This window comes from Mastigoproctus giganteus, chromosome 10 (assembly GCF_048544385.1).
Source record: "Mastigoproctus giganteus isolate SK-2022 chromosome 10, ASM4854438v1, whole genome shotgun sequence".
NCBI lineage: Eukaryota > Metazoa > Arthropoda > Arachnida > Uropygi > Thelyphonidae > Mastigoproctus > Mastigoproctus giganteus.
The window spans coordinates 149,651,625-149,664,030 of NC_143584.1; the positions used below are offsets into that span (position 1 = coordinate 149,651,625).

Sequence of the window (12,406 nt, forward strand, 5' to 3'; positions counted from 1 at the left end):
AATCACCTCATGCACTTGATAAAATTACCCATCACGGGATAGAAAATAATCTCATAAAGGAGAAAAAGTTTATAATAATAATAATTAGGGGCTTTGCCCCTGCTAGCTCCGCTCGCTTCTTTTGATAAAGTACAATAAAATACTTACAGAAGCTTTCGACACAGTGTGTCTCTCTTCCTGTACTATGACTACATAAATACGTTACATATGGAAATCAAGCATGATACCGCGTGGGCATGTTAAATAAACATAGGCATGACCACGCTTAAACAGAAGCTTGTTTTACCACAGTAAAACAAGGTTCTGTTACGTATCTTAGTATGAACCTGAATTATAATGCTCTGGTTCATACTAAATTTCTGGAGAGTATCATACGGAAGTGTTTTATGTCTCATATTGAGGTAAACGTCTCTTGTTCTTTTACAAAAGTTACGTATTTTAATATTTGTTAGGTATTACACGTAACACGCATCTCTGTTCTCCCATTGGCTCATAAATATCACTAGGAGGAAAATTATTTAATGTATAGAATGATAATAATAATAATAACTAGGGGCCTCCGCCTCCTTCTCGCTTTACTCGGCAATCCACGTGCATGCTTTTTCACGTAATATGTAGAGGTATGGATCTGACGGAGTAAGTCAAATCTTTTCTATGTAAAAGACACATCTGTCAAACGCACTGATCGATATCAAATCAGAAAATAACCAATGTAATTATTTACCTGTGCATTTGAAGTGCATGGCATTCTCAAGGTTATTATTATTTTATTATTATTATTATTATTATTATTATTATTATTAGCCATATGGTGCAAGGAAGCCCGAGGCTTATGCTGCACTAAAAAAAAAAAAAAAAAAATCCCGAGTTACCCTGAGAGACAGAGAGTCAAAAGTAGAAGGGAATCACCAAGAAAGAGAAGAATGATGATATCCAGCTCAGGACCGTGGATGTGCAAAGCCCATACTCACCAGATGTGAGCCCCCGGGGTTATTCTGGTAATATCAGTACAGTAAAGTGATGTAAGCTTATAAATTAGACAAAATATAAATGAAATAATTTTACATAGTTCATTTGCACATCTCATCTAATAATTTGTCTAATATCTATTTATGTTTTCAAGCTTCTCACCTCCAACAATGCAAGAGGGAACTTTATTCCAATCAATTACTCCCTGGCTGAAAGTAAATTTTCGCGTATTATCTTGCAATCAATGTTGTGTTGCACCTGAGAAAGAATAAACGTGTCATTGACATTTAGTTTACTCAAGCCTTTTAAAACCCTGAACACTTCAATTAACTCTCAATCAACCAGTGCAACATCACCACTTTGCTTATTGGAAACTAAGTGGTGAAACCCACGTTTAGTCACCAGAGAAAAGTTACTGGCATCCGCCCAACCTCCTTCAACCCATACTAAGTACTATAGGTTTTGATACCCTTCATGTTTGAGGTTTTTATATTAAAAAAAAAAAATTAGGTATCCCACAGATGACCTACTTTCTAGATGCTTAAATTTACAGAAGCTATGTCATTTTTGACAAGAAATGCTTTCGTCCCTCCAACTAATCTTGTTCCTATTCTCTGCATTCATTCACAACAAATCTAATATTTCCAAACCTGTATGTGGCACTCAAGATGTAGTTCAACAACCGCCCTACACAATGGAACAATAACCCATAACCATGCCGACAAAATTCCTCTATGAGCTGTCACACCCAAATATACAATTATCCCCAGGTCTTTTTTCATTATAAACCTTGAGTTGCTGCCCAAATGGTACCTTATCTGTAGAATTACCACTATCCAAATGCAGTATCTTGCATTTATCAATATTATATATCAAACTTTAACCATAGCAGTAACCTGCTCCAATTTATATAATTGTACGTGCGAAACAGTATGCAGGATCAGCTAGACAAGGCTGACTGCAGTTATAGTTCAGACACAGCAAGGGTTTGTTAAGGGAAAGTCTTGCCTGACCAATTTGATTGGATATTATGATGTGGTCACAAAGGAACTGGATGCAAAAAATAATTCTGATATCACATACTCCATTCACAAATTGGAGCACTACGGCATTAAGGGAAAGTTGCTGCTATGGATAAAAGGATGGGAGAAGACAGAGTAGTAATCAACGGACACTGCTCATTGTGGATTAATGTTATTAGTGGAGTCCCCCAAGGGTTCGGTATTGGAACCATTGTTGTTTTCTATATCTACCAATGATACTGATGAAACAAAGATTGACAGGGTTGTAAGTGATAGTAACAATGGTATGCTGCTCAACATTATCTGAAAAAGTGGGCATATGGGCTTGAGAGGTGGCAACTAAAGTTTAACATTGGTAAATGCAAAGTACCGCATACGTGTAGCTGTAACCCAAGAGAAACATACCAACCGTGTGGCACTAAAATCACCTGTTTCTCTTGGGTTACAGAGAATAAGAGAGACTCAGAGGTAATTGTGCAGTTCGCTATGAAGTTCTCAGAGCAGCGCTGACAGGCTGCCAAAGTAGGTCATGGGGTCTTGTCAATGATATACAGGAATTTTGCGAGCAGGAATAAAGAGGGGATTATTCCCCTGAACAAGGCAATGGTCAGGCCACACCTTGAGTACTGCATAAAGGTCTGGAAGCCTTATTTTAGGAAGGATGTAGAGCTGCTGGAACGAGTACAGAGAAGGGAAATAAAGTGAAAAGCGTGTTAGTTGTCTGGCGGCACATGTGGTTTCCCCCATCTCTGCGTTGTATTCTTTGTGAATGACAACTCTGTGGAGGCCAGAGACCTCCACAGAGTTGTTTCTCTGACCATTTAGCCGTTGGGCCCCTATTGGCACCCACTTTTGCCCACACTTTGCCATGAGGAGGCAGGTCAGGCACCCAGTAGATTATTTAAGTACTCTGGCAGGCTCTACCACCTAATTTCCAAAGATTTCTATGGCAAGCCTAAAAAAAAAGGGGGGGGTTTACACTGGAATTTGGCTGAAAGAGATTTCCAATAAAATTGGTAGAATTTAGACGCTGATTAGAATTTGGTGGCATTGTTAAAGGGTGTACTCGGTCGGTTTAGTGAGAGGGGGAGACTAGACTGGGGGAAAACAGATAGAATAGGGACGATAGAGTAGGCATCCCCAAAGAGGTCAGTGGAGACGAGCCCCACCATGAAGTATGGGGCTGGCAGGGAAGGGAGGAGACAGAGATCCGTTTCCTCCGTCCCCTGCTTGGGGATGGGATTTTAAAGGGAACCAGGTTAGAGTACCCAGTTCAGATCGCCAAATGGTGTGTCGGCAGCAAAGCCGCAGTGTCTTCGTCGGTGATGGTTGTCAGGTCCATGTAGTGTCGAATCCGGTAGGAAGGTCAAATTGCCTGTCCCACTCTGGGGCGGGACATGTTAGCCGACAGTGGGGAACCCACCAGGTGAAGGGGTGGGAGAGACACACATTTACTCCATTCACAATCCGCAATCTCATTCGTTTTTTAATAGTTTTTTCTTATATTTTATAATTTTTTTTCTCTAAGTTTTATATATATATATATTTTTTTTTTTTTTCCATGTTCGAGATAAGCGAAGGCTCTCCCGGACGGTACGTGACAACAGAAGGGCGACTGTGGCGCAATTTGCCAGTAATTGGAATGCAGGTGATGGGAGTAATGTGTCACAATACACACAGTACATCGAACCCTGCTGAAAATGGGGCTGTGTAGCCACAGGCCCCGTCCTCCCCACACCGGGTGGAAAAGGCCCGAGTTCGAATCCCGTCGATGACACGAAGAATGTTAATGGGTTTTTTTCACTCCGTGGCTGAGTTAGTCGGTCTCAGGAGTGGATAGCAAGGTTTTTTATCCCCAGAAACTGGAGTTTTTTGTCCAGCAAATAGACAAATCGACAATAGAACACACACAATTAACAGACATAAGACACAGCACGGTAATTGAATTTAATTATTCAGGTGGCCTAAATATAATAGTTTGTGTAGCCACAGGCCACTCCGAGTGCACATGCTAACCACGGTTCACTGGCGACAGCACCTACAATGGGCACGCGAGCATAAAAGCTGAACTTTGAGTGATTGGAAGATTGTCTGGTCCGATGAATCACGTTTCCTGTTGCACCACGTGGGCAGCCTAGTACGTGTGCATCATTTACCTGGGGAAGTGATGGGGTCTGGGTGCACTGTGGGACGAAAACAAGCCGGTGGCAGCGATGTCGTGCTTTGGGAAATGTTCTGCTGGGATACCCTGGGTCCAGTCATCCATGTGCCAGGCACTCGGACGTCTACCACCTACCTAAACATCATGGGGGAAATCTCTGGTGCCGTATGACACTAAATATACCTTGCACCTTACCTAAACATCATTGCTGACCAGGTACACCCTTTCATGGCAGCGGTCTTCCCCTCTTGCGGTGCCGTCTTTCAGTAGTATAATGTGCCATGCCACACCACCCAGATTGTTCAAGCCTGATTCCTGGAACATGAAGAGTTCCAGTTCTGGAGAATTTGGAGGCCAGCGAAATACCCAGAAGACTTCCTCATGTTCCGTGAACCAGTCTCGACCAATCCGGTGTGGCATGGTGCATTATTCTGCTAAAAGACGGGACCACCAGAGGGGAAGCCCGTTGCCATGAAAGGGTGTACTAGGTCTGTAATGATGTTTAGGTAGGCCATAGACGTCAGAGTGCCTGGCACATGAATGACTGGACCCACGCGATCCCAGCAGAACATCGCCCAAAGCATGACACCGCCGCCACCAGCTTGTTTTCGTCCCATGGTGCATTCACGCGCCATCACTTCCCCAGGTAAACGGCACACACGTACCCGGCAGTCCACATGGTGCAACAGGAAACGTCATTCATCGGACCAGACGACCTTCTTCCAATAACTCAAGGTCCAATTTCGATGCTTGCGTGCCCACTGTAGGTGCTGTCGCTAGTGAACTGTGGTTAGCATGGGCACTTAGAGTGGCCTGCAGCTAAACAGCCCCATTTTCAGCAGGGTTCGATGTACTGTGTGTGTGTGTGTGTGTGTTGTGACACATTACTCCTGTCGCCAGCATTCCAATTACCAGCAAGTTGAGCCACAGTCGCCCTTCTGTTGTCACGTACCATCCGAGATAGCCTTCGCTCACCTCGAACATCGATGAGCCATGATCGTTCAACACCAGGTCGGTGGTTCGTGGGTATCCTCTCCTCGGATCACTTTCGGTAGGTACTAACCACGGCTGACCATGTGCATCCCACCAGCCGTGCCGTTTCGGAAATGCTCTGACCCAGTTGTCTGGCCATTACAATTTTGCCTTTGTCAAACTCGCTTAAGTCTGCTGCCTTTCCCATCTGAACAACAAGAATAACACTGATTAACGGAGCTCAGTATCAGGTGTTTTTTTTAACGTGTCCCGACCCGCACACGCGTCATTGTTCAGTAGCAATTGCTTCGATTTGCATAAAGACTAGCTGGTCATAATGTTTTGGCTCATCGGTGTATTGAGCACACTGAATTCTGATGGGATCCTTCCACTTGTTCAGATTACGAACCTAAGGGGGCATAAAATCAAATTAAGAAAGGACAGATGTAGAATAGATGTGTGGAAATTTGCCTTTAGCCAGCGGGTGGTTAATTGCTGGAACAAACTTCCATCTGTCGTTGTGGAAGTTGATAGGTTAAATCAATTTAAGGAGGAACTGGACAGGCATTTGGAGGGAATGGTGCGATTTTTTTTTTTTTTTTTTTTTTTGACTGGTGCTGCATAAGCTCATACACTTGCTTTCTTGCATCACATGCCACTACTACTACTACTGCTGCTATATATGGTAAAAGAAATTAAGATGGTGCCATCATCTAATGACAGCATATTGATACAATTGGGGACACTGAAGGAATAAATTTCAAAAATTATTATCGTTTGATTTGATATAAAATCAGGAATGCATCAAGAGATTTTCTTGAGGAGAGGGAAACTGAAAATCGGAGCTGCTGCTTTGACCAAAATGAAATTTTTTGATTTTGCTCTTTTGTTTTTTTCGTTTTGATCAAACCTGTTTGCTGGCTGAATAAGGAAATTTATACCAATTTTGGATTTAATTCAGTGTGGCTAAAATTGAATGAATAAAATTTAGAGAAAATCTAGGAAAATAAATAGGTCATTTTCAGTGCTAAAATAGTGAACCTTCTCATATCCTCATTTTTTTTTTTTTTTTTAATGGCAGAACTTTCAAAAGTGAGGGTTGAACGATCAGGTGTGTTATACTAAGCTCTAATCATCAGGTAGCAATAAAAACCACATTATTTTCATCATAAGGAGCAGACTACAGCCCCTCTAGCTCCTACTTGGGACCGCCCCTTGCAGGATTTAATTCAGTGACGAAATAACCATACCATGTCCACCACCGCAGCGGGGAGGATTCAGAAGGATCCAACAGTATTTTTTGGAGTGGTTGTTAAAAGATCATGAAGTTGTCGTTAAAGATCATGAGGACTTCGGCAGTCTGGTGGGTTCCCATTTACAGTTCCTATGAATTAATTCTAATATATCTACATAGTATTTCCAGTCTATATACATAAAAAAAGAAAAAAAAAAACAGTATCATTGTGGTATTACTGTCAAGTCTATTTTTAGGGTGGGGCGAAACACGGGGTACCAACGGTTAATATCGTATGGTTGTTGAAGATCAGGGGCAGGGCGAATTTACATATAAGCTGAACAAGCTACAGCTTAGGGCTTCATATCACAGAGGCCTCGTACCATCTTAAAATAAAATCATTTTTTAATATGGTCGCCTCGTTCATGTTATAGCTTATGATCACAGTTTAAATCGGGCCCTGATCAGGGGTGAACCCAGAATTTTCTAAAGGGGATGAGTTTAAAGCAGTGTTCTGAGGATTCATTGGTTTAATCATCATGTAACAGTAAAAACAGTAAAAAAAAACAAAAAAACCCACATTATTTTGATCATAGGAGGGGACTATAGTCTCTGTAGATCCCACCTGGAATCCCCCAATGAGCGTGTTCTTAAATCTCATGGGGGTAATAACTTATAGTTTTCCTGAGTATATGGTTACTATACGCAACTACAGATAAAGAGTTGGGTAGGAATGTATTTAATTAACTCTCCTAAAATTATTCCAAAAACATCTTCTAGTCTTGTGTTATCTGTAAATAGAAAAAAATTTCTCATGCTTTTATTTCCCTTCCCCTAAACATCAAGATCGGATCTGCCCTGCTATTATAAACATCTCGCATCTGAATCCGTGCGATTCAAAAAACACACAAAAAAAAAAAAAAACACAGCCCATCATTAACTGGGTATTATTCATTATAGCTGCTGTAACAATGAAGCTATGAATTTCTCAGGAGTTCGAAAGAATTTCATTGGGACAATAAAAAAATAAGGAAAAGTTTTCTTGAGGAGGGCGGCAATTGGAAAAAATAAATAATAAATAAAAGAAAGCTTTTCATGGGGTTAAGGCAGAAGTTCCCAAGCTTCCTCTGTTCACGGCACCCTTAGTGTCCCAGTAATTTTTTCAGGGCGCCCCTAGGCCAAAAGAAATAGCGAACACAGTGGTTTTTGACTTTTTAATAATCCGATTCTGCGTGCGTGCGTGTGTGTGTGTATATATATATATATATATATATAATATCTGTGTGTGTTATATGATAGTTATTATAATAATATAATTATAAACAGAATTACAATTCATAATACAAATTATATATACTTATATAATAATTTAATAATTTTATTCTTTATATAGAGGTACTAAATAACCTTCAATTATAGATCACCACAAAATTAAAAAGATACCGTACAATGTATAACGTACACCTTCTTATAATGAAATAAATTTATAAATTTCAAAAAAAAAAAAAAATTAAGTAACTTAAACCCAAATTACATGGCACCCCTGGAATGTTGTAGCAGCACCTTAAGGTGCCGCGGTACCCCCAATTGAAACTCACTGGGTTAAGGAGTGAAGGATCCACAGTAGCGAAGATTTTGGAAAAGGAGGAGGGGGAGACGGATTTGGGATCCAGAAAGTTGAGAAATATTTTTACAGCATAAACAGCCGAATAAAATAGTTTCACCTGCTAGTTTAATAAATAAGTTCCACTTACTTTTTGCCTTTGCTTTCCCCGTTCTGCATTAAGATAATTCAGCACTTACCTCAAATACAAGAAAGTATTCAGCTAGTTCTGCACATGCGTGAACATTATTTGTATACGACATCAGTGTACATCTGTAAACATGTACCTGATGTATATAGGACTGTCAGTGGTGGTTGGAAAAGCTGTACTTTGTAACTTGTTCGGAATAGTATTGTGATTAAATTATTCCTCACTTCAAAATATGCGTGCCTAGCTGGCATATGTGCACAAAGTGTACTGCAATACTCTTTTATGCGTGTTGCTTTATTCAAGTGGAATTAAAAGATAAACGACCCAATCCTGATTCATTTACTACTTTAACGTTATCCAGACATGGAATTAAAAACCCTTGTTAGCAATGCAGCAGTATTCTTTACTGTAGGATTATTTTTAACTGGAATGTAAGTTCATTTGACTTGTAGTTGCATATAACACAAGAAAGAAGCTGGAGGAAACATCGCATAAATATAGATTTAGTATAAGATTTAAACAAAAATGTGAAGATGATACGTCGCTGGAAAACAGCGTTATCATGCATGGTATTTTTAGTCAGGCTAGACTAAACTTAACTGCAATTCAGTAACACTGCACCTATTTTTTGGAGTTAGATGTACGACTCTTAATATACGACGATTCATAATACAACACCCCCCCTTCCTCCTCTCCTTCATTGGTCACAGCAACGTCAGTTTGATGTGTAGAATTGCATAAGTATTCCGAACCTCTTGATTATCTTTGCTCGTAAACAAGCATATAGAATCGTCTTGAGATATGGCTTTTGCATTTATTTGTGCAAATTATTGCTGGGAGAACCATGCAAACGCATGGGTCTTCCAGCTCTAATATTGGTATGGATACCATGCAGAATAGTAATAATATCCACATTGCAGTATGTAGACAAATGAATAAAGTAATTCATTTTAAATAATTCAGATATTTTCACATTTGTGTAAGAATATAGTTCAGCTATTAGTTATATATGTATAACGAAATTCTGATACATATATATATCAGAATTTCGTTACAATGATGTGGAACCTGACGTTTAGAAGATTCATTCTGTTTCTATAATCAAAAGCATTTCCTCTAGTAGTTATTTCTGAAAAATTGTGTATTATGCTATGATATGAATATAACCACATTAAATTTAATTTTAGTATTTTTTTATTTTTCCTGCATATTAATTGATGCTACATTGATATCAGAGAGTGATTTCCTGTAGCTTCAATGGAGTGATCAATGTAAAGATACTGAGAAAACTAGTGTTACTATTAATTACAAAAATGCCTGAGAAAAGTATTGTCTAGTAATTTATCACTTTGAGGATTAAGAAATAAATAAAATTAAAAATAAATAAATAAATTGTATATGTAAACAGAATGGAATATTCTATGTATATGTATAATTTACAATACACACTTACAAACTGCAGACAGTAGCAGCATATTCTCTTATGTTCAAACTCCATGTTACTTAACTGGAGTGGAGTGGTTCTCAGACCGTGGGCTGCAACTCCAAGGGGCATTTCAAACCTTTTCAAGAAGAAAGATCCTAATGATTGTTACAAAATGCGACAAATTAAAATTCTTACCATTGAGAGAAGGAGGACAGGATGTCAAGAGCAAAGTGTCATGGGGTCACAGATTTCATTTTCATATAACACAAGTATAAGGTTGATAGAGTTGTCACATGTCGACTTGATTTTGTGTATATATATTTTATTATTTCTGAACCAAACAACAGTATAAACTCCAATACAGGTCAGTGTGTATGTGTTGTACCTATAAAAGTGAGTGTTTTTATCTGTGGGATAAGATACTTAGAATAATTCATGGTGGGGGGGGGGAGAAGAGGCCTTCTACCAGGGACTGGCTAATTGTGGATCTCTGTCAAAGAAGTGTTTCTTCTTCATTTGTATTCAATATGTAAAATATTGAATACAAAGCAAAGTTATGAATTTTTTTGTGTATACTGAGGTAATTAATTATTAAAAACTATTAATTATTTGGCTTATTCAGTACTGCATCCCAGTAAAAAATATATATTAAAGATTATTCTTTTGCCCAATGTTATTCAACCTCTTCCTTCTACTGTTAATATATACATGGTTACAAAGGAACTGGATGCAAAAAATAATTTTGATATCATATACTTGGATTTCAGGAAAGCTTTTGACTGTTTGACACAACAGTTCTGCAAATTGCAGAACTGTTGCGCATGGAAGACTACTGTACAAATTGGAGCAGAATATGGTATTAAGGATAAGTTGCTACAATGGATAAAAGGATGGTTGAGTGGGAGAAGACAGAAGGTGGTAATTAATGGGTACTTCTCTTCATGGACTAATGTTATTAGTGGAGTCCCACAGGGTTGGGTGTTGGGTCCACTGTTGTTTTGTATATTTATCAATGATATTGATGAAGTTATATCAGGCTAGTGTCGAAGTTTGCAGATGATACAAAGGTTGGCAGGGTTGTTAATGGCAGTGTGTTACTGCAACAGGATCTAGAAAATTTGAGCAGATGGGCTGAGAAGTGGCAACTGAAGTTTAACATTGACAAATGCAAAGTACTGTATATGGGTAGAAGTAACCCCAGAGAAATGTACCAACTGTGTGGTACTACACTTAAGGTGGTAGAAAATGAAAAAGACCTGGGAGTAATTGTGCAGTCAGATATAGAGTTTTCTGAGCAATGCAGACAGGCTGCCAGGGCAGGTCATGGGGTTTTGTCAATGATATACAGGAATTTTGCTAGCAGGGAAAAGGAGGTGATTGTCCCTCTGTATAAGGCGATGCTTTGAGTACTGTGTACAGGTCTGGAAGCCTCATTTTAGGAAGAATGTAGATTTGCTTGAACGTGTACAGAGAAGGGAAATGAAGGGATCCTCTTACCAAGATAGGCTTAAGTTCTGCAATTGCAGCTGCTGGAGACTAGGCACCTGCAAGGTGATCTCATTGAGGTGTATGAGGCCTTGAATAGGTTGAGCACACTGAATTCTGATGGGATTCTTCCACTTGTTCAGATTACGAACCTAAGGGAACATAAATTCAAATTGAGGAAAGACAGATGTAGAAAAGATATATGGAAATTTGCCTTTAGCCAGTGGGTGGTTAATTGCTGGAATAAACTTCCATATGTCATTGTGGAAGTTGATAGATTAAATAAATTTAAGGAGGAACTGGATAAACATTTAGAGGGAATTAATTGTTTTGTAATTTTTTTTTTTTTTATTTTGGCCGATGCTGCATAAGCTCATACACTTGCTTTCTTGCATCACATGCCACTATTACTACTACTACATAGAAGTCTTTACTGCAATTCTTTGCCAGAGACCTCATAATGTGCCCTAGCTTGACTAACCTCCTTTGTGACTTGATTACAGAGTAATTTATATATATATATATACACCATAGGCTCCTATGGTATATATAGAAAAATGCATGTAATGCTTATAAATTATCAGGTGATACACCTGATAATTTATGTGTGGAATGCATATTGCATTCCACACATTTTTCTTCTTTGCCACAAGTCTTATCAGTTCATCTGACATCCATTTAAGTCTAAGAATTGAACGGTATTTCTTAGTTGGCATGAAAAGCCTAGTAGCTTCTATGATTACTTCCCTGAATGCTTCTCATTTAGAATTTGCTGTTGGTAATCAGTTGGTCCCAGTACACAGAATTTAAAAGCTGTCTAAGACCACTGTAGTCACCCTTACAAAAGCAAAAACCTTTCCCTTTACAGTAGCTATACTACTGTCAAGGGTAATACTATATGAATATCAAGCATAATACAAGTTATATTAAAGGAATTTAATTAAAGACTACTGTCAAGTAATCTTTAATTAAATTCCACATTAGTGCACTATGATTAGTGCCACCTAGTACCTGCAGATTCTTAATGCTTGAAGAATCACTGCTGATAACCAAATGAAGAGTATTCCTTCCTCTTGTTGCCTCTCTAACATGCTGCTGCTGTAAGGAGACAGTCATCCTGTAAATCTAAAAAATTCTTGATAGTGTATGAGTAACCCACTCACAAATTCCAACCAACATCTGGAAGGTTAAAATCCCCTATTATAAAACATTCTGATTTACTGACCCACTCTATTTCTCTGTACAGCTGTTTGGTATACTTGTCACAGTCATGTTAGGCTTAAAACACACAATCCTCTCATTTTTGTTTTCCAAGTGCTTATGTCACACTGAACTGACCGAATATTGCACTGGTCACCCATGTCAACTGGATGCACCACCTTA

At 38.8% G+C, this 12,406-nt stretch overlaps 1 protein-coding gene across 1 annotated transcript in view; it reads left to right on the top strand.

Moving 5' to 3' along the window:
* The first annotated feature begins 8,277 nt into the window (after positions 1-8,277).
* LOC150079361 (sugar transporter SWEET1-like) overlaps positions 8,278-12,406 on the top strand; it is a 36,485-nt gene continuing 32,356 nt past the window's right edge. The window contains exon 1 of the mRNA XM_090383040.1: positions 8,278-8,543. Coding sequence (XP_090239166.1) covers positions 8,476-8,543 — 68 coding nt within the window. The 5' untranslated portion in view covers positions 8,278-8,475. The remainder of the gene's footprint in view (positions 8,544-12,406) is intronic.